Raw genomic sequence first — 23,009 nt, 5'->3', positions numbered from 1 at the left:
CGCAGATGGGCAACCAGACTTCCGTGGAACAGGAGGAATGGAACGACCATGAAGACAACACAGAAACCAGAACAAAAATTCAGGAACAAGACAGCCAGGGACAGGACGACTTACAGAAAACACCCCAAACGATCTGGCAAAGACAGGAAGTGGAATGAGCACATATATAGACAGGTGAAAAGTGACTGCAGCTGTTGGTGGTGATCAGGTGAGTGGTAATCAGTGGCCACGCCTCCAACACAACCAAACACACACACACAGAGAGCATGAGCCAGCAAATTCAAGAACCGTGACAGAAGCACATGCTTATTTCCCACAAAACCATATATATATATATATATTATTATTATTATTATTATTATTATTTTTTTTTATTTTTTATTTTTTTTGATAACATGATTGATTTAATTGCAAGTGCATATTTCACAATATTACCACAGTGAGATCCTGGGTAAAAGCCAAGATGGGTAGGTGTTTTGACATAAAAGTTTGTTTGTACCAACATCCTCTTATGCATGCAAAAGAGCAATGATACCACACAAACCCAAGAAATTCCTTATGAAATCCCCACTTCCTCCTATCCTCTTATGTAGAGCTTTTCTGGGCAATCTTTACATAAAAGTGGGGGAAACCCTCAACTACCACCATTGTGCAGCATCCACCTGGAATATGTAAATATGAATGCATGCTCCTATTGATTCTTTATTAGATAATCTTGATAGACCATAAGAGAATCCCTGGGAGAGGAATTTCTGGAAGGACCATAATACCTTTGAAATTTTCCATAGCCCGATGCTCAGATGGCACTTCCACAGGCCACCCACTGTCTGTCCACTGACAGTCTGATACTGTACATATTGCACACAAAACTGGAAAGCAATGTTGAAAATTAAAAGATACTATTAGTTTGGCCACCTGCAACAAACTTCCAGGAGTCGAAGTTTTTATCAGTCCACTTGGAAACAAAATACTTATAATGTATTGGGGTTGATATTATGAGTGTTTGTGGGAAAGAACATATGCCTTTATTTTCCAAAGCTGATTTTAGATATTTTAAAAATAATAGAGATGTATAAGATCCTCAGTAGCAAGTACTCATGATAATTATGTAAAATTATGAATAAAAAGAGTGTTTGTGGAGCTAATTAAAAAAAATGTACAGTAGTTTGCCAAGTTAAAGGCCAGTAATTTTAAGGAATTAACATACATTTATATTAAATAAAACTTAAAATTATACAGTGCCATTAAAATGGTTTGTGTGTGTGTGTATTTCATACTTTTTAGATAGTGTAACGTGGTAAAGAAGTACATGACACAATGATGCAGGGAAGTTCCCCGAAGGGTGGATTTTATTAGTGAGTTGGTGTGGAAAAGTCAAAGTCAAAAGTCAAAGTCACCTTTATTTATATAGCGCTTTAAACAAAATACATTGCGTCAAAGCAACTGAACAACATTCATTAGGAAAACAGTGTCAATAATGCAAAAATGATAGTTAAAGGCAGTTCATCATGGATTCAGTGATGTCATCTCTGTTCAGTTAAATAGTGTCTGTGCATTTATTTGCAATCAGGTCAACGATATCGCTGTAGATGAAGTGTCCCCAACTAAGCAAGCCAGAGGCGACAGCGGCAAGGAACCGAAACTCGATTGGTGACAGAATGGAGAAAAAAACCTTGGGAGAAACCAGGCTCAGTTGGGGGGCCAGTTCTCCTCTGACCAGACGAAACCAGTAGTTCAATTCCAGGCTGCAGCAAAGTCAGATTGTGCAGAAGAATCATCTGTTTCCTGTGGTCTTGTCCTGGTGCTCCTCTGAGACAAGGTCTTTACAGGGGATCTGTATCTGGGGCTCTAGTTGTCCTGGTCTCTGCTGTCTTTCAGGGATGTAGAGGTCCTTTCTAGGTGCTGATCCACCATCTGGTCTGGATACGTACTGGATCCGGGTGACTGCAGTCACCCTCTGATCTGGACACATACTGGATCTGGTGGCCACGGTGACCTCGGAACAAGAGAGAAACAGACAAATATTAGCGTAGATGCCATTTTTCTAATGATGTAGCAAGTACATAGGGTGTTATGGGAAGTGTTTCCGGTTCCGGTTTACCTAATTAATGCAGCCTAAAAATCCTTTAATGGATTTGGATAATAAAAGCATATTAGTATGTTATGTGTATGCCAGGTTAAAGAGATGGGTCTTTAATCTAGATTTAAACTGCAAGAGTGTGTCTGCCTCCCGAACAATGTTAGGTAGGTTATTCCAGAGTTTGGGCGCCAAATAGGAAAAGGATCTGCCGCCCGCAGTTGATTTTGATATTCTAGGTATTATCAAATTGCCTGAGTTTTGAGAACGTAGCGGACGTGGAGGATTTGATGTAAAAGGAGCTCATTCAAATACTGAGGTGCTAAACCATTCAGGGCTTCATAAGTAATAAGCAATATTTTAAAATCTATACGATGCTTGATAGGGAGCCAGTGCAGTGTTGACAGGACCGGGCTAATATGGTCATACTTCCTGGTTCTAGTAAGAACTCTTGCTGCTGCATTTTGGACTAGCTGTAGTTTGTTTACTAAGCGTGCAGAACAACCACCCAATAAAGCATTACAATAATCTAACCTTGAGGTCATAAATGCATGGATTAACATTTCTGCTTTTGACATTGAGAGCATAGGCCGTAATTTAGATATATTTTTGAGATGGAAAAATGCAGTTTTACAAATGCTAGAAACGTGGCTTTCTAAGGAAAGATTGCGATCAAATAGCACACCTAGGTTCCTAACTGATGACGAAGAATTGACAGAGCAACCATCAAGTCTTAGACAGTGTTCTAGGTTATTACAAGCAGAGTTTTTAGGTCCTATAATTAACACCTCTGTTTTTTCAGAATTTAGCAGTAATAAATTACTCGTCATCCAGTTTTTTATATCGACTATGCAATCCATTAGTTTTTTCAAATTGGTGTGTTTCACCGGGCTGCGAAGAAATATATAGCTGAGTATCATCAGCATAACAGTGAAAGCTAACACCATGTTTCCTGATGATATCTCCCAAGGGTAACATATAAAGCGTGAAGAGTAGCGGCCCTAGTACTGAGCCTTGAGGTACTCCATACTGCACTTGTGATCGATAGGATACATTTTCATTCACTGCTACGAACTGATGGCGGTCATATAAGTACGATTTAAACCATGCTAATGCACTTCCACTGATGCCAACAAAGTGTTCAAGTCTATGCAAAAGAATGCCGTGGTCAATTGTGTCAAACGCAGCACTAAGATCCAATAAAACTAATAGAGAGATACACCCACGATCAGATGATAAGAGCAGATCATTTGTAACTCTAAGGAGAGCAGTCTCAGTACTATGATAGGGTCTTTTCTAGTATCTTGGACAGAAAAGGGAGATTCGAGATTGGTCTATAATTAACTAGTTCTTTGGGGTCAAGTTGTGGTTTTTTGATGAGAGGCTTAATAACAGCCAGTTTGAAGGTTTTGGGGACATATCCTAATGACAATGAGGAATTAATAATAGTCAAAAGAGGATCTATGACTTCTGGAAGCACCTCTTTTAGGAGCTTAGATGGTATAGGGTCTAACATACATGTTGTTGGTTTAGATGATTTAACAAGTTTATACAATTCTTCCTCTCCTACAGTAGAGAATGAGTGGAACTGTTCCTCAGGGGGTCTATAGTGCACTGTCTGATGTGATACTGTAACTGACGGCTGAATGGTTGCAATTTTATCTCTAATATTATCGATTTTAGAAGTAAAGTAGTTCATAAAGTCATTACTGCTGTGGTGTTGGGAAATGTCAACACTTGTTGAGGCTTTATTTTTCGTTAATTTAGCCACTGTATTGAATAAATACCTGGGGTTGTGTTTGTTTTCTTCTAAAAGAGAAGAAAAGTAATCAGATCTAGCAGTTTTTAATGCTTTTCTGTAGGATATGTTACTTTCCCGCCAAGCAATACGCAATATCTCTAGTTTTGTTTTCCTCCAGCTGCGCTCCATTTTTCAGCCTGCTCTCTTTAGGGTGCGAGTATGCTCATTATACCATGGTGTCAAACTGTTTTCCTTAACCTTCCTTAAGTGTAAAGGAGCAACTTTATTTAAAGTGCTAGAAAAGAGAGAGTCCATAGTTTCTGTTACATCATCAAGTTGTTCTGAGGTTTTGGATATGCTAAGGAATTTGGTTACATCAGGAAGATAACTTAAAAAGCAGTCTTTTGTGTTAGAAGTGATGGTTCTTCCATACTTGTAACAAGAAGTAGAATTTACAATTTTGGCTACATGAATTTTGCACAGAACTAAATAATGATCTGAGATATCATCACTTGGCTGAATAATTTCAACACCATCAACATCAATTCCATGTGACAGTATTAAATCTAGAGTATAATTTCGACAATGAGTAGGTCCTGAAACGTGTTGTCTAACACCAATAGAGTTCAGAATGTCTATAAATGCTGATCCCAATGCATCGTTTTCATTATCAACATGGATATTAAAATCACCAACTATTAAAATTTTATTTGCAGCCAGAACTAACTCGGATGTAAAATCACCAAACTCTTTATTAAAGTCTGTATGGTGCCCTGGTGGCCTGTATACAGTAGCCAGTACAAACATAACAGGGGATTTATCATTAACATTTGTTTCTCTGGATAATGTTATATGAAGCACCATTACTTCAAACGAGTTATACTTGAAGCCTGCCCTCTGAGAAATCCTGAAAACGTTGTTATAAATTGAAGCAACACCTCCACCTTTGCCTTTTAGACGCTGCTCATGTTTATAACAGTAATCTTGGGGGGTTGACTCATTTAAAATAATGTAATCATCAGGTTTTAGCCAGGTTTCTGTCAAACAGAGTACATTTATATTATGATCAGTGATCATATTATTTACAAAAAGTGTTTTCGTAGAAAGGGATCTGATATTAAATAAGCCAAGCTTTATCATTTGTTTATCCATATTGCTTCTGTTTTTTATTTGTTGAACCTCAATTAAATTGTTAATCTTAACTTGGTTTGGACGTTTTTTGTATTTTCTAGTTCGGGGAACAGACACAGTCTCTATAGTGTGATATCTAGCTGAAAAAGTCTCTATGTGCTGAGATTTAACTGACCTCTGTGACGGGAGGCAGCTAGCAGACGGTCGGTTTAGCCAGTCTGTCTGCTTCCTGACCTGGGCCCCAGTTAGTCAAGTATAAACACTAAGACTATTTGCCATACTTCTAGAGAGAAGAGTGGCGCCACCCCAGGAGGGATGAAGACCATCTCTTTTAAACAGGTCAGGTCTGCCCCAAAAGCTCGTCCAATTGTCTATGAAACCTATGTTATTCTGTGGGCACCACTTAGACATCCAGCCATTGAGTGATGACAATCTGCTGTGCATCTCATCACCACGGTAAGCAGGGAGGGGACCAGAGGATATTACAGTGTCTGACATCGTGCTTGCAAGTTCACACACCTCTTTAATGTTTTTTTTAGTGATCTCCGACTGGCGAAGTCGAACATCATTAGCGCCGGCATGAATAACAATCTTACTGTATTTACGTTTAGCATTAGCCAGCACTTTTAAATTTGCCAAGATGTCAGGTGCTCTGGCTCCCGGTAAACATTTGACTATGGTGTCTGGTGTCTCTATATTCACGTTCCGTAGAATAGAATCACCAATAACTAGAGCACTTTCATCAGGTTTCTCAGTGGGTGCATCACTGAGTGGGGAGAACCTGTTTAATGTTTTGATCGGAACAGAAGAGCGGTGTTTTGACCCACGACTACGCTGCCTCACCGTCACCCAGTTGCCCTGCTGCAGGGGCTCTGTTTCCGGAACCGAACAATGTACAGGAATCCCTGAGCTAGACACATCCAAAGCCGTATCTACAGCCCTAACATTCTTACTGTCCTCAATTAAAGTTTGGATGCGTGTCTCTAATTCTGAAATCTTCTCTGTCAGCCTAACTATTTCCCTGCATTTATCACATGTGAATCCCTCATCAGTGACAGAGATAGATAAACTGTACATGTGGCAAGAGGTGCAAGTAACAATGACAGGAGGAGCCATTACTCACCGTGCTTGATGAAAATTCTTACTGCGGTTGTTTGATGAACTTGTGAAAAACTGGAGCGAGAGGAGAAAAGAAAACAGCGATAGGTTCGAATGAAAACGCTAATGACAAGCTAACGAGTGCTAACGCTTTGCAGGTGTACTGCACTCACGGATATAAAATAAAAGTGAACGATCAAAGTTAATCTGATAAGATTGATCGATAATATCAGAAATATGGTGTGAATTAAGTTATATTTTACCACTTTAAAAAACAGAGAGTGATAGTAAGATAAAGATTCTAGAGAAAAAATAAAATAAAAACAGCTACACGGAGCTACGATTTGCTACAGAAGGCCAACAGGAAGTAGAGAAAACACTGTCCAACAGCGACACCCCATGAGGCGGTTTAGTGCTCGGCTTCCTCTTCTTGTAGTGCGCTGTGCTGTGTGGGTCCGTGCTCTCCCTGTCCGTTGGTGCTGGCGGTCACACACTGCTCTCTGCGGAAACAATAGAAGATGGAGGTTAGCCGAGTCTTGTGGAGACATCTCTCACCTCTGTGTTCCTTTGCTGGGTTTATAAAGCCAGAGCTTGATGGGGAGCAAGTGTGGCCGCTCAGCCCGGTTTCCAGGGCGACGCTGATGAGAGTTCGGGACACGTGTCACACCCCTCCCCCCAAGCATCGTCCTGTTCCTGTGGAGAAGCGGGGAGATTGGGAGAGTGCAGGGAGTGGACCCTGACAGACCTGCGAAAGCATTTTAAGGTCCAGTCTTTGCTTTTAACAAACCATTTACTACGACTTTTGCTTCAAACTTATAATTAGCTGCTTATTAATAGTGAGTAAGGTAGTTATTAAGTTTAAGTATTGGGTAGGATTAGGGATGTAGAATATGCTGATGTAAAATACATGTTTTACAAATACTAATAAACAACCAATATGTTAATAAAAGGTATGCTACTGTAATAAGCAACTAGTTAAAGGGTTAGTTCTCCCAATAATCTAAATTATGTCATTAATAACTCACCCTCATATCTTTCCAAACCCGTGAGACATGACCAGATATTGAACGAAAGATTGACTCGTTCTCGAGTCAAGAACCAGTTGCATCGGTTTTTGGATCACCAGTAGTTCTTTCGGACAGTTCGATTCAATAAATCGGTTGAAGAAAACGGTTCACCGTTTCTTCTGCACTCGACGTAATGATGTCATTTACGATGATTGCCCTTGATTCTAGCCTTCGGTTTACCTGGGCTCATAACATTAGCACAGAAACAGTTCAGAATCAATCACCAAAAAAAACAAAAACAGTTCGGTTCAGACCCTCTTGTGTGTCAGTCTGCGATTCAGTTCGATTTGGTGAACTGGTTCAAGAAGATCCGGTTACATCGAGTAATTCGTTCGCGAACCGGATATCACTAAACTGCAGTGTTTTGAAATCTCACAACAGACTCGAAAGAGAAGACAATGCTGAATAAAGTCATATATCTTGCTATTTTTGGACCAAAATGTATTTGCGATGCTTCAAAAAATTCTAACTGACCCTCTGATGTCACATGGACTACTTTGATGATGTTTTTCTTATCTTTCTGTATATGGACAGTATACCGTGCACACAGTTTCAATGGAGGGACTGAGAGCTCTCTGACTAAATCTAAAATATCTTAAACTGTGTTCCAAAGATGAACGGAGGTCTGACAGGTTTGGAACGACATGAGGGTGAGTTATTAATGACATAATTTTGATTATTGGGTGAACTAACCCTTTAATAGTGAGAATTAGTCCCTATACTAAAGTATACTATACTATCCCTGGTGGTCTAATGGTTAGGATTCGGCGCTCTCATCACTGCGGCCTGGGTTCAGTTTACTTTGAGGAATTCATGGCCTAAGAGTTTGACTCCTAACCATTAAGGATGTCGGTTCGAGTCTTGGGCCAGCAATACCATGACTGAGGTGCCCTTGAGCATGTGTTTGTGTGTGTTCACTGCTGTGTGTGTGCACTTTAGATGGGTTAAATGCAGAGCACAAATCATATACTTCATATAATTCATGAACTTCACTTCATATATTTAGTGACATGACACAAGATATGAACAGAAAAAAATAATCAGAAAAAGATAATATAGAAAGTGTGTAACTGAAAGAAATGCTGGGTAAAGCCTGAAGGACGGTGTCTTCTGATCTCACCTGTCCACAGCCCCAATATGTGAAGTCTGTTTTATAATGCAAACAACACAATGCATTAGTTTACAAATAAATATGTTTGGTAAAGGTTTTTTGAGGTCATAAGCAGATAATCTAATAATCATGATTTGTGTGAAAAGAAATAACAATGTTTGATGATCCTTCACTAGCATTCACACTGCAAATGTGATGTGGTCACATGTGTCTCTGGTTCCTTCTGAATGTGGTATTAGACCCCGAAGCCGCCGCCAGGCGCCGCCATTTGCGCCATTTAGAATTTCAGCCGCCGCCAGCCAATAATTTCCTAAGCCAAATTGAGCCGCCATCTGATAAAGTTTGGCTGAACCGGCTAGAATTATTTGCATCATATAATAATTCTATCACATAGAGACATACACACACACGAAATATATAAACAATACACGAGATCTATTTTCCCACTGGTTTCATAACAGCACCGTCTTGTGCTCGTTGCTACGATACACAGACTCACAGTGAATTGACGACCAATTAAAATTGCTCGTTTTCCGTGCAGAAGAAGCGATGCATTTTTTTTCTCGCACTGAGGTGAAATGGCGGAAAGAAACAAGCAAGGTAATTTTGATCTCACTTCTCACTTACTTTCCTAATTCCTACGTACTTTTTTTTTTTACTTAGGCCTAGCCAGACTTTTGTTAAATCTTCAGGGCACGGTTGCACAAACACCTGAATCAAAGATTGATGTTATGAACCAAATATTCTGGAACGGAGAGATTTATAGCACTGAACGTGATATTACTGCAGTAACAAACGACCGTTTCCACATTGCTAATTCACGACGCATGCTAGTGTACATTGAAGTGAAATGTGCAAAACTTTGTCCAAAATAATACTGATAACAGTGTGTGTTTATATTAAGGCGAGACACGGCAGGCAAAAACATCGTTTTTTTCCTGGTCAATTTTGAGATTTTTGGATATTTGTCTTCAATAACATATCTTCTTTCAGACTTGTGGTGAAAAAAAGTCCGAAATACACATTTAGGTCTTTATTTTACTACACTTCGTCTGTTTGCGTCTGTAGATTTCTCATAAATTCAACAAAAGTTTGCGTTCTTAATCAACATACTTCTCCGCGATCTCTGCCGTCACCCTCTCATCACATGCACCGTTTAGCTCTCTCTCTTCTGTACAGTCCTGTTGGATCCAAATATGGTCATTTCCTTTTTATCAGCAACCAATCGTGAAAGTAAAAAGACTGAATGCGCGATCTCATTGTCTGATGATAAATCTTTGAAGCCCGTTTTCTCAAAATGACCTTTCTCTCATACTCCAAGTCCGAAATCTCCACTTCAGTAGTACCTAGTTATATTATGAAGACATTTACAGAGGGATTTGTAAATATATTATTCCTAGCCTGATATATAACATTTTATTCCAAAAAAACACGGCGAAAATCATTTTTTTTAAGGCTATTGACACAGTATATTCTGATTTACAGGAAACAAAAGTAGATATCCATAAAACCATCTGTAATTTTTTACCATCAATTGTAGGCTATTTGAAAATGTTTAGTAGCATACAGACTACAAAATAAATATTTGCATATGTTGTGAAAGTAAAATCTGGTGTTTTCTTTATTATATTGTATTGCATTTTGTAGAAATAAAGTGTAAGCCATGCATTGCTTGGAAAGATTGAGATCTAGTTAATCAGTATAACATAGACATCTGTAGACACGAAGTGGCAGCTTCAGCAATTTGCAGCTATGAAAAATTTGGCGGCTGCAGGAGCCATTTATGTTTTGGCTGAGCCGGCTAGCCAGCCAATAACTTCATCAGCCAGCCATTATTCTCAAAACAAATGGCTTCGGGCTGTATGTGGTATGCATAATCAAATAACAAAATCTTGTTGCCTCCTTTACTGTGATTTATCTTTCATAACAAACCACACAGAAATGTTTTTTTTGTTTCTTTGTTTTTATAACAGTTTGTTTTGTAAAACCCTAGATACTTTATGTAACCATGGAATTATACAAGCATGGTTTTATTTAAATTTTTGTTTCATTTGAATTCCTTAAAAAAAAAAAAAAAAAAAAAAAAAAAAATTATATATATATATATATATATATATATAAATTAATTAATTAATTTATTTATTTATTTATTTATTTCAGAAAGGGGAAATTGTATTGTTATTGAGTAGTTTGGAGAGATTGTACTAGTTATAGGATGTTTGAATTTTATGGTCCTCAATAATAATAAAAGTATAGAGCTGGTTTTTAGTTGGACACATATTTTCCTTTGACTGGAACATCAAAAGAAACAAAATAACAAATTACAGTTGTCCAGCAGTTGCTGCTGTATATAATCACTGTCTGCACTCTACCTGGTTGACAGACTTTAACTTAAGTGTTTTTTTTTTTTAGTTGGAGCTAACATAATTTATTTTATTTTTTATTTTATTTTTATTTTTTGTGCTCATACTCCTGCCCACCACAGTAACCACTATCTGGAGTTTAAGAATTTGGTTGTAGTTGCTACACTGCCAGTGATGTTCCCCTTATAATAAACAGAGATGTCATGTGGATGAGTCGATTAAATGCAGTGTCAACGAGAAGGGTCTGGCTGCAGACTTGCACTTGCACTCTCAGACTTGCATTCTCAGACTTGCACTCTCAGACACTTGTGCTTCCGCTAGGGACATCACTTGCAGTCTTTATTTTTTTTATTTTGTTCTATTTATTGATAACTTTTTGTTTGAATCTCTGAACATTTTACAACAGTAGCCAGGTGGTGAAGACAAAAAAAAAAAAAAAAAATTACAATGTCACTTGCAATCGCTACTTGCACTCTCCACTACTTGTGACGTCACTTGCAATCAACACAAATCGTGCATGTTGCCAAGACGCTGTGCTGGTGATTAAATGATTAAAACAAAATTAGTAGGCCTACTACTATAATGTACAGGGTCCTGCAAGAAAAAGACAAGACCGGCAAATCTGTGGCCACAGAACAGCAGAATATGAACGCAATGCACAAAATCTTTCGTTAAGCGTTTTCCTCCTGTAGAAAAATCAGAATCAAAATCAGAAAGAGCTTTATTGCCAAGTATGCTTGCGCATACTAGGAATTTGTTATAGTGACATAAGCTTCCAGTACACAGAGACAACAACACACAGACAAAAAAAAAAAATTTAGGCAAATAAATAAGTGTATAAACAATTGTGCTATAAATGATAATGGAATAGGATTGAGTAAGATGCAGGGATGTACTAGGATGGAGGGGTAACAAATAAATATAAGGATATTGCACATTTTTTGCATAAGTGGGGAAAAAAACAAACACTTAATATGGCATAATGTATTAGGATACGTTAAGTTCAATTAAAAGACCAAATTCGATATATAGTTATTATTTAATGTACTACAAGGCAAGCAGATGACTATGAACACAATGCGAACGCTTAAAGTGGCCTAATAACAGACTAAGATGATAAAGACAATTCAGTAGGCCTAGCCTATATGTCTTGTTGTTGACTCAACGTATATACAGACCAGCAAATATGAACGTGCATTATGAAATGCATTAAGTGATTTTAAAAGGATCAACTCCGTACAGACAAGCAGACGAGTACAGAACGCAGTGCGTTAAATTGTACATTAAACGTTTTCCTCCTATAGAAAATCATTATAAATAAAATACATAATGTAGCAAAGACAGTGATATAAACGAGTTATAGACAGTTTATTCTATATGGAAAAATGCTTAACGCGAAACTTTGCTCGTTGCGTTTATTCACCACCACAACATCTTGTCTCCATTGGCAACACGCAAGATTTGTGTCGATTGCAAGTGTCGCAGGTAGCATTGAGTGCAAGTAGCGATTGCAACTGACATTGTAATTTAGATAATTTTTTCTTGTCTTCGCCACCTGGCTACTGTTATAAAATGTTGGGAAATTCAAACAAAAAGTACAAAAAATTCAATAAAATAAAAAAATAAAGAAGTGATGTCACTAGCGGAAGTGCAAGTGTCTGAGAGTGCAAGTCTGAGAATGCAAGTGCAAGTCTGCAGCCAGACCCTCTTGGTGTCAACAGGTTTGTTCATGATAATGTCAGTGTTGTAGCTTTGTCACGTCAATCTGAGTTGCTTACAGTGTAAACAGGGTATGCAACATTTCCTTAAACCATTTCTTTAAACTTTTTATGGCATATTCATATTAATGGGGTATTCAAATTTTGAATGTTGCATTTACTTATAAAAGTATTTCCTTATAAAAACAAAAACACAAATATGGAATAATTTAAACCCCATTTTACCCCAAACAATCAGTAACCCTTTCATCAAACTTCCTCTCCGACGCTCCTCTTGTTACTTGAGTCAATTCTATTCAATAGGTTGATCAGACCAGTTGACAAAACAGTGAATTGGGTAGCGAATCAGTTTGAATGACTCGTTCAGTTCCCTGATGCATGTGCTGAGTCGTCTGACTCTGAAGCGTTTCTCAGATAACAGAAAGTTTAAGAACACCAAGAGCGTGGAAGGCGTGGCTTTGGATCTACAGTCAATTGAAATCAAATCTGCAAAGGCTATTGTTTGCTAGCGATGAAGATGAACACTGTGTATGCTGTCTTCGGTTCCACAGTTATGGATAGGCTATATTCGATTACAGTACATGATAGCACTATAACCAGTTTTTTTTACATGTAACTTATACATTAAATACAATTTATAATTTTTTACATTAAATAGGCTGTCACAGAGTATGAAAATAATACCCTCCAAACCCACGTCAGCTCTGTTCCAGGATGAACGCCTTTGCCTAGATACAATTTATACCGATATTTCCACATACTTACGCTTACAGAAATATACATTTGTTTACATTTTGCAGAACAGCCGGAGGAAGATCCGTCAATGTGCATTTGGTTCATTCAGATGTTCGGTAACTTAGCAGTCATGTGAGCAGTTTTCACTCTTTTCCGTGTCAGAGGTTATTTATACATATATAATACATAACTAATATAGTTTAAAATATAATTTTATTCAGTGATGCATATGTCTTCAATCTTCCGCCTGCACGTTTGTTCCCAACAGTCAGCAGAAGTGAGAAAAGTGTTTATAACATTTGAAATCTGGATATTTATCTTACCAAAAAAACATGGAATCGCTACAGGGGGCGCACTTTCAGTCATTTCTTCTGAACAGCTGACAACAAACACCCAATTTTTAATATAACTTTGATTGGATTATTCTGAAAGAGGAAAGTCACATACACCTAGGATACTTCGAGGGTGAGTAGAAGATGGACACATTTTCATTCTCGGGCAAAATGACCCTTTAATGGTGGTCATGCTATGAAGTTGGTCCTAGAGACCTCATATTTGGTCAGATTGCTATTCAGTGCTGCAGGCAGTGTACTAAATTTAATAATTATCCTATGGTACAGTTGATAGGGCTGTCATAGACTTCTGTTAGGGAAGAATAATTCAAAAGAAAACCAACAGTTGCAATTGAGGTTACACACCCTCTGAGCTTACACACCTTCTGGCTATCACCACAACAATTTTACAAAAGTGTCTCTCAGGCTACACAATTTGAGTATCCTTGAATATTTCTTCGCTTGTCAGACTAATCAGGAGAAGAAAACATGGAAATATGTTGAGAGGAATGTCAGGAGTTCTATTCCATAGCAGATGTCAGGAATTCTATTCCATAGCAGACCAGGGAGTTGATGCTTCCAGATTTATGCACTTGTACTGGAAGTCAAGGAGAGCAGGGGCTTGCAGAGCCATGTGATGGATATATCAGTATATTGTGACTACACTGGTGGTGGTCACCATTGGTGTGCTCACCCTTATACAGGATGACAAATGTTTTAACTGGTGACCAATTCATGATTCACTCTGTATAGACTTTGGGGATAGTTAAGTTTAGGGAATGAGTCATCCTCTTGGAAAAAAAGCCCATTAGCTCTTACATGACTCGAAGTTACCCCTAGAGGTTATGACAAATGTAATATGGAGGTAGTGAAAAAGAAAAAAAAGAAAAATAAATAGGACCAAAAAAAATACTAATATTTATAGTACAGTGGCTGAAAGAGCTCAGCACATTGCAACATTAGAAGACATATGCAAATAGAAAAAGCACCCAAAAATTAAGAAAACATCTTCATCAGTTTGACAGCAAATGTGCTGCAAATACTCGCAACACAATAAAATACACAAACACCCTGCAAAAACAGAAATGCACCGCAAATGCTCACAACACAACCAAATAAAGAAAGCAATGCAAATACTCAAAACAAAACCAAATACAGAAACACAAGTACAGACCACAATAGGAGGACCCCAACAATGACAAAATTACTTAAAATAATAATAAAAAAAGATTACCATTTGTATCACCACAGTTTTACAAATATCATCGTTAAACTATTGTTACTGTAGTAAATCCAAGGCTAATTTGTGGTTACCATGGTTTAACTATAGTAACCATTTCTTGTTTTTATTTATTTTTTACATAATAAATGTATTTATTAATTAACAAATTAATGTTAATTGTAAAACAATCTGTTTAATATTTGTAAGGGAAGTTGTAAAGTAAGTTAGCCAGCTTACATGCTTTCAAAGTTAGGTGTATTTTGTCAAATTATTTAGGCTAATACCCCCCCCCCCCCCCAAAAAAAAATAAAAATAAAAATAAAAAAAATGTATGTATATATATATATATATATATATATATATATAAATAAGGAAGAGAAAAAGGAATCATATGATCAGTTAAAATAAACAAAATTCTCACCTTTCAGAGCAAAAATTGATAAATATGTAGCCATGTACAACAATTTACGGTTCCCTTAAACATTTTCGATGTGGTCTGTGGCTCTTTGCAGTGCGTTTCTGTTTTTGCAGTGATTTATTTATTTTGTTGTGATGCGAGCATTTGCAGCGCATTTCAGTTTTTGCAGCATGTTTCTTAATTTGTTTGTGTTGTGAGTATTTGTAGCGCATTTCCTCATTTGGTTGTGGTTTGAGCATTTGCAGTGCGTTTCTTTATTTGTTTGTGTTGTGAGTATTTGCAGTGTGTTTCTGCTTTTGCAACGAGTTTCTGTTTTTGCATTGCACTTCTTTATTTGGTTGTGTTGTGGGCATTTGCAGCGCGTCTCTGTTTTTGCGGCATGTATTTGTTTTTGCGGCATGTTTCTTTATTTGTTTGTGTTGCGAGTATTTGCAGTGCGTTTATTTATTTGGTTGTGTCGTGAGCATTTATTTTTTTATTTGCAGCGCATTTCTGTTTTTGCACTGCATTTTTTTATTTGGTTGTGTTTCGAGCATTTGCACTGCGTATTTGTTTTTGCGGCATGTTTTTGCAGTGTGTTTCTTTATTTGGTTTGTGTTCTGAGCATTTGCAGAACGTTTCTGTTTTTGCAGCGTGTTTCCTTATTTGGTTGTGTTGTGAGCATTTGTCAAATTTTATGATGAAATTTATGAAGATGTTTTCTCAATCTGCAGGTGTTTTTTTCTATTTTCACGTGTTGTTTTTTCATATGCACAAATACATTATGGCCTTATCTATCAAATTCCTTTTCTGTTGAAAATATAAAATTATTTCTGTTTAAAAGATAAAATGAAAATATCTGACTTCAAAAATATAATACTCTTGAATGATATACTGTTTAAGTCAACACATTGCTGTAAAATGCATTTTTTTTGTTTCTCTGACTGATTGTCTGTTCAAAAGCATAGCTTTGCCCTTCAGAATCCCCAATGGTATTATTGTATCACAGTGATATCTTTCCCCCACATTCTCTACATGGATGATAGCAGTCTGTGAAGGTCAGGGCACACAATCTTTCAAATGATATTCACTAGTGCAATTATGCATCTCTTATTTCAAAAGAGCAGAACAAACCACAGTGGGTCATTTCAAGGTGGGTTCATGACTGTACAACTTTTTCTTCTGTGCAATACAACACTACTAAAGTTAAGATCACTCTAGCCTAGGGGGTTGCAGAAGTTCATGAAGTAATTCAGGAGCAGATTTTCATTCTAAAGTGTATGACGTCAGACTCTCTAAATCACTTTAGACCAACTTGAATTTCTATCTTGTCAGAGCTGGGTTATGTTCTTTAGTACTGGGTTGTTGCTAGTCCAGCTGGTAGACCAGCATAGAAATGCTTATCACCAGCTAATTTAACTGGTAAAAATGTCTAAAAGTTGGAAGACAACTTGCAACTTTATTTGACAGAACAGGTCAATGGCAGTTGGTTTATAATTGGTTTTAATTCTTGCTACTGTACCATACCCCTTACTTTGGATTGTTAGGGTTTGATAAATTTGAAGGTCTTTGTCAGCTTCTTTAATGAAAATGGCCATCATTAATAATAATAAAAAAACAACAACACTAAAAGTACTCTAGAGTAAGCAGGCCAGGAAGGTGGTCACTAATAAGAGATTCCTTGTTAATGATTTTGAGGATCAACACAGGCCTTGGTTAAGTAATATTTGAAATATTTGAAGCCAATATACTTTTTCTTTCTGAGCTGATGCATTCTTGGCTGGCTCTTCTAGAACCTGTCTGTACAGACTGTGATTAAATGACTGTGATCGCTTTTGATATGGGCTTTAATAAAAAAAAAAAAAAAAAACAACAACACTACTCTAGATGCTCAGCCACACAGTCTTCTTCAGAAAAAAAACATGACACCCTTCCACAGACCAGTCTTTGAAGAAGAAAAGCTATGATAAAAAATGTTCTATAATTCCAAGTGGACAACTCATTGTGGAGGATGGCGATAATAGCAGTCCATAAGCTTGACTTGACCTGTGAACCCTCACAGAAAACACAATTCTTGTAAAGTCATGCTTGGATAATCATATTACATTGGCAGAGAAATTGCAGGTAGGCACTTCGGCCAAACAGCCATTATCTAGCTGCTGTACATGCCAGCAAGCACTCAGACATTTTAGTTTGGATTAATGTGGCTGGAATAAAAGAATACAAGTCACTGTTCAATATATACAGTTTAATAATGCTGTCATCACATACAAACACCTTACTTTGCTATTTCAGTTCCTTTGTTAATTTACCCTTAGAGCTTTCAGACATTCAGTGGGTGAAAAAGTGTATATTCCCTTTAACCAAATCAGTTTTGTTATATTTTTCTCAGTGTTTAGGAGTGAAAATCTTTTAAATTGTTTAGTAGTTTAGTTTATGAACCATTTGTTCGTAATACTGTGTGTGGATACCTGGATGGTATCCTTTTTTGTGATGGTTGTTCATTAGTCACTTGTTTGTTCTGAACAGTTAAACTGAACACTTTCTTCAGAAAAATCCTCAAGGTCCTGCAAAATCTTTTGCATATTTGAACCCTTTCCAGCAGTGACTGTATGATTTTGAGATCCATCTTTTCACACTGAGGACAAAAAGAGGGACTGTCTATTTTTAATTTTACAAGAAACATCTGGTTAACTTAAATTTAACATCTGAAATTAGTTTCAGCTATAGAAGATCAATGAAATACTTTGAGCAATAAAATTTTCCATTGAATTATGATAATCTCAATATTTGCAAATGACATCTAGTTAGAGATTGGTTGGTTGCTTTAACAAGAATTATGGGGTCTGTGCTATATTCTGGTTTTATCTGGTCTGAGATAACATGAATCATCTCTGGAGAATTTCATGAACTTTAGCTGATGTGTTAGAGTCAGATAACCGCTGCTACTTAGCTGAGACCTGAAGAAATGAGACCATTTTTTTTCTCCTGGCTTTCATCAAAGAACTTGTCTTATCCTTCACTTGAGAGCTACAGAGGCTTGCCATTGTTATGGAGGACCTTTTTTTATCTTGAGCTTGTAATTTTCATCTAATTCACTAGGGTGGTGTCAAAAATGAGGCAGTACTGTGGAGTCATAGGGTAGTGAAGTGTGCTCATGCTCCCTTGAGGGTGACGAAGACGATTTGGTCCTGCTCATTAAAAACATGACAAAGGACAGTGATACTTTAGAAAAGTGCAGGAATGATTTAAACAATTAGCTGTTTCTCTTTTCTTCTTTTATTATTATTATTATTATTATTATTATTATATATAAATAAAAAATAATAATAATAATGTGAAATAATGTATATGGTGCATCAAGTTCTAATACTATATTGACAAACACTTACATTGCATTTATAAATTTCATTCCAGGTTGTCTGGCTTCATGTTGCCATCACCCATCGTAAGTACGGGGTCGATTTTGGCACTGTGGTTTACTACAGACTTTGCAGTCAGTGCCCAAGGATTTAAAGCAATCTATGAAGGTAAGAAACATTGGTTTTTACCATGCAAATCTACAGTGATTCTTGTATGTTAAACGTCATTGCTTATTCTGTATTTATAAGTATCAGTGATTTTAATGTTTCTGTTTGATTTTTGCCCAGGTGCATTTGTTTAGTTCTGGTCTAGCCATCTGCATTTTTGCCAACAGAATTGCACACATATGTGCATAGCCAGATTTTGTCTGTCGTATGAGTGCATCATGCGATAGCATGCTAATTAATGCAACATTTAACATGCGATAATATTATCCAGAACAGAGCAAAGTCTGCAGAACAAATTCTTAATTCGTGACCACGATATAGTCCTGTATCTGTAGTTCACAATACATATTGTTTCAAAACAGATATAGGCTACAGGAAGTCACATATAATACCTTACATTGAGCAGTTTTAGAGCTGTGCAATATGCTGATAAAAATGATCCACTGATTGAGATTTAGCTATTTTGTATAATAATATAATATCTTATTATATCATTAATGTGTGCAATAAATATTAATAAACAATAAATGTTCATATCGCCTCTCTGCTATGTATTTTTATTTATACTTTAAGATGTATGCTATTTATGCACAAATTAAATGACTGGTTTTGTGGCTCCATTATTACGACGGATCTGGTATGTACAGCGTTTTCATTGCTCATGTTTTTATGTGTACTGCTTACACAAATGTAGCAAATACAGTCTTTATAAGCTTCCCATTGAAAAACAGCGATCTGTCGTCGATGCTTGAGGCTTAGATCTTTATGATGATACATAGATTGTCAAGATTAAATTTGTCCCGTTTAATTTAATCTATTCATAAACACTGGCACGTGCAAGTTGAAAGGCATTCAGGACGATGGCGTCTTTGTGCTGGCTAACAGGTTAAAAACAACCAAGAATCACTGTAAAATAGATCTATATACTTTACTGAATTAATAAATAATTTGATTTTTAATACCTGATGTCACGTGGACACATTATTTCTTTCTCTTTCTTTCTTTCTTTCTTTCTTTCTTTCTTTCTTTCTTTCTTTCTTTCTTTCTTTCTTTCTTTCTACTATAAAATAGGAACCTTTAAAAACAAGTTTTGCCATAAAAACACTGCATTTGCATTTTGTACCAAGTAATGCATGTATACCATTGGGTGACGTAGGCTATAAGTCATTTCATTAAACAACAAAAAAATGGCTGTGCTTTAAGACGTTAAAATGTTTTTAACGTTATGTGTCTATTGCTACAATACTGTAAATCATCATTTGCATATAAAATCCTAAATTTGTGATGGAAATATGAATGAAGAAACGAATGAAGCGCTAATGTAAAACAGCTCTATTCAGCCTGAAGAACCCAGAGGTGCCATAACCAAGCATTGATTGAACCGTTTACAGAATTGCGAGAGATATACAAACTTGCAAGTTTTTATCTTGCTATTATGCGCTTTATATATATATATATATATATATATAATTTTTTTATTCAGTGGCGGAAACAGGCTTCCATAGAAGTAAGTTAAATATGACCATGGACCACAAAACCAGTCATAAGTTGCATGGATATTTGTATAATAATAATTTATTTTTTTCTTTTATGCCAAAGATCATTAATTAGGATATTAAGTAAATATGTTCCATGAAGATATTTTCTACATTTGCTACAGTAAATTTATCAAAATATTTTTTTCTATTAGTAATATGCATTGCTAAGAACTTCATTTGGACATTTTTAAAGGTGATATTTCTCAATATTTAGATTTTTGTACACTCTCAGATTCCAGATTTTTAAATAGTTGCATCAAATATTGTCCTATGCTAACAAACCATGCATCAATGGACAGCTTATTTATTCAGCTTTCAGATGATGAATAAATGTCACTTTCAAAAAAAATTACCCATGTGACTGGTTTTGTGGTCCAGTCCAGGGTCACATATTTTAGCATTTTAAACAACGTATAGTAAGATTTCAGCAGAAAAAACAAAACAAAACACCACCACGAAGCTACAGAGCTACAATTCCCTGCTTCGCGATTTCATACTGAGGATTTACACATTTTACATGGAACTTCAGTCTGCATATGGTCATTTCCTTTAAAATCAAAATACTTTCATATATAGTGATGTGACATTCGGCAATGAGTCTTCGAAGCTTGTATAAAAAAAAACTAAAAAAAAAAAAAGACTAAAACAAACATCTCACAGTGAAGCGATACCAGGGCTGCGTCCAAAATCTCTAAAATTTGGTGGTCAGTTTTTGTGTAAATTTATATTTCAGACTAACTTTTTGAACTATTGATGTTATTTCTAGCGAGAAATCAGTATTATAGTACTTACATTTTTTTTTGTTATCACAAACTCTTTTGTTGCTGATCATTAAATAATTACGCTGCCACAGAAGCCTGTCCGAAATAAGTATCATGAGGTGCCTCCGTGCAAAAAAGCTGCCTGCAAAGTCATTGCCAGATAAGGCAGCGAGGCAGCAAGTTAGCTGCCTAGGCTTTTGGATGCAGCCCAGAGCTTGATTCCTTTAAATTACCTCGTGACTGCTGAGTATTGTGAAACCCATTGCGCAGGTTTCAAGTGTCATACATTACTTTGATAACTAAGAATAAATCATAATATGAATACATATTTACATGTGTAGTATGTGCATGTTCAGTTAGTATTTATGCCCGCTTCACAAGCACTTTAACTGAAGCTTCACAATGCTTAATTTCAGCATCACTAGCCATAATTGCGTGTGCCTCCAGCTTGGCTCATATTATCTGATTAGCTTGCTATGAAAGCATCACACTTGTTGATTGTCTTGTGGCAGAGCACACGCATACATATCCAAACTAACATCCGCTTGCCATATGCTACACATTTTTTAAGTATGCTATGAAATCACCCATTTATACGTATTGCGATATGCACATTTGCGTTATTTCTATAATTTCGATATATCACGCAGCCCTAATTATATCAGCAGAATTTTGTTTCCAGGCAGAGTGATGCGCACAGACTCCTACAACCTGTGTATAGCCAACCAATCCTATTGGAACTGTCAAGTTCCTGCTAGCACTTTCAAGTTTTGTGTGCAATATGCATGAGACAGTCATTGAACAGACTGGTCTGTGTGTGTGCTCCATCTGGGCTGAGATTACATTGTGCAAGAATCATAATTTTTGCAGTGTTTAATTTTGTTTGCTAGTCCCCTTTAGATTGATTTTAAGGCTCAGGGAGACTAGATTTACACACACTGCAAACTCTCAATGAGCGTTTTAGATTACCTTTGGGAAGGCACCCCAAAAAGGCACCCCAGACTCATGTGGATGCAATTATTTTTTGTCTTTGAAACCTACAGCAATTTGTGTTATTTTAACAAGAAATGTGAGCATGTACTGTATATTTTCTGATATAGAGCTTTCACATCAAGACCCTATGCTTATGAATGATTAGTTTTATTACTATTCTGGTTGACCTGTCTATAAGGAGACGTATTTCTATGCTTTATTTCTCTTTTAACCTCTTTTAATCTTGAACATGAACTACGGCATTCATCATTCATGTCGTACTTGCCTGAAGCCTCTTTAGGTGATAACTACAAGCAGTTCTGGAAGGCTACACAATGAATTTGCCATCATCAATTTTTTTTTGGTGTCAGCACAATCTTTTTTGACCATATGGTCATCACCAAGACACTGCTGTGGAATGCAGATGTGTTGATGATGTGTGCTTTGTACGTGCTGTGCGACAGAAATCTTTCTCCCAGTGAGAGGTATTGTTCTCTGCTCCACAATTTTTTTTTCCACAATTATGTCTCACAAACTCTCGCCAACACTAACAAATACACTCCCCTGGCCCTTTGATTGGCTGCACTGTTAAACCTATAAAGCCAAAATTATTATATATAATACACATATTTTCTAAGGCCTCTAAATAATCAACATGATCAAATCTTTGCTGAAAAACCTGTACATAACTTACTACATGCCTTTCATCATAAGAATTATTATTATTAATATTATTATTATTAATATTATTATTATTATTATTATTCTATTTATAAAATATGACTAATTTGATATTTATTTGCATTTTATGCATCAAATTGCATATTTTGCTACGTTCGGGTCTCTGAATACAAATGAGGTATGTTTCCCCCCTCAGTCATGAACCTCTCCTACATCTTACTTTAGGAGCCATAAAAGCCTGATGTATCAAATATGACAACGAAAAAAATATATATTTTTATTATATATATATATATATTTTTTTTTTTTATTATTATTTTTTTTCTCATTGCTTTGGTTTTATGTGTATTAGCTGAAGTCCAGCAAAGTCATCATTATGTATACGTTTCAGTGGATGTGCGGTCTTTCCTTCTAATGCATTTTGATTGCATCTCTAACCCAATTATCATCCAATCCATCATGATATTTTGTATGGGTGTTTCATCTGGTGGCCAAATGTGTCCCCCATGGGTTATATGCTTTTTTCTGAAACCTT

The 23,009-nt window shown here is 36.4% G+C and overlaps 1 protein-coding gene across 1 annotated transcript in view; it reads left to right on the top strand.

Moving 5' to 3' along the window:
* The window catches only part of LOC132110975 (CUB and sushi domain-containing protein 1-like), a 648,917-nt gene that overhangs the window by 243,932 nt on the left and 381,976 nt on the right, over positions 1–23,009 (top strand). Inside the window, exon 3 of the mRNA XM_059518126.1 lies at positions 18,410–18,522. Within this exon, the coding sequence (XP_059374109.1) occupies positions 18,410–18,522 (113 nt within the window). The remainder of the gene's footprint in view (positions 1–18,409; positions 18,523–23,009) is intronic.

Source organism: Carassius carassius, chromosome 30 (genome assembly GCF_963082965.1).
Source record: "Carassius carassius chromosome 30, fCarCar2.1, whole genome shotgun sequence".
NCBI lineage: Eukaryota > Metazoa > Chordata > Actinopteri > Cypriniformes > Cyprinidae > Carassius > Carassius carassius.
This window is presented reverse-complemented; position numbering and strand designations above follow the sequence as displayed.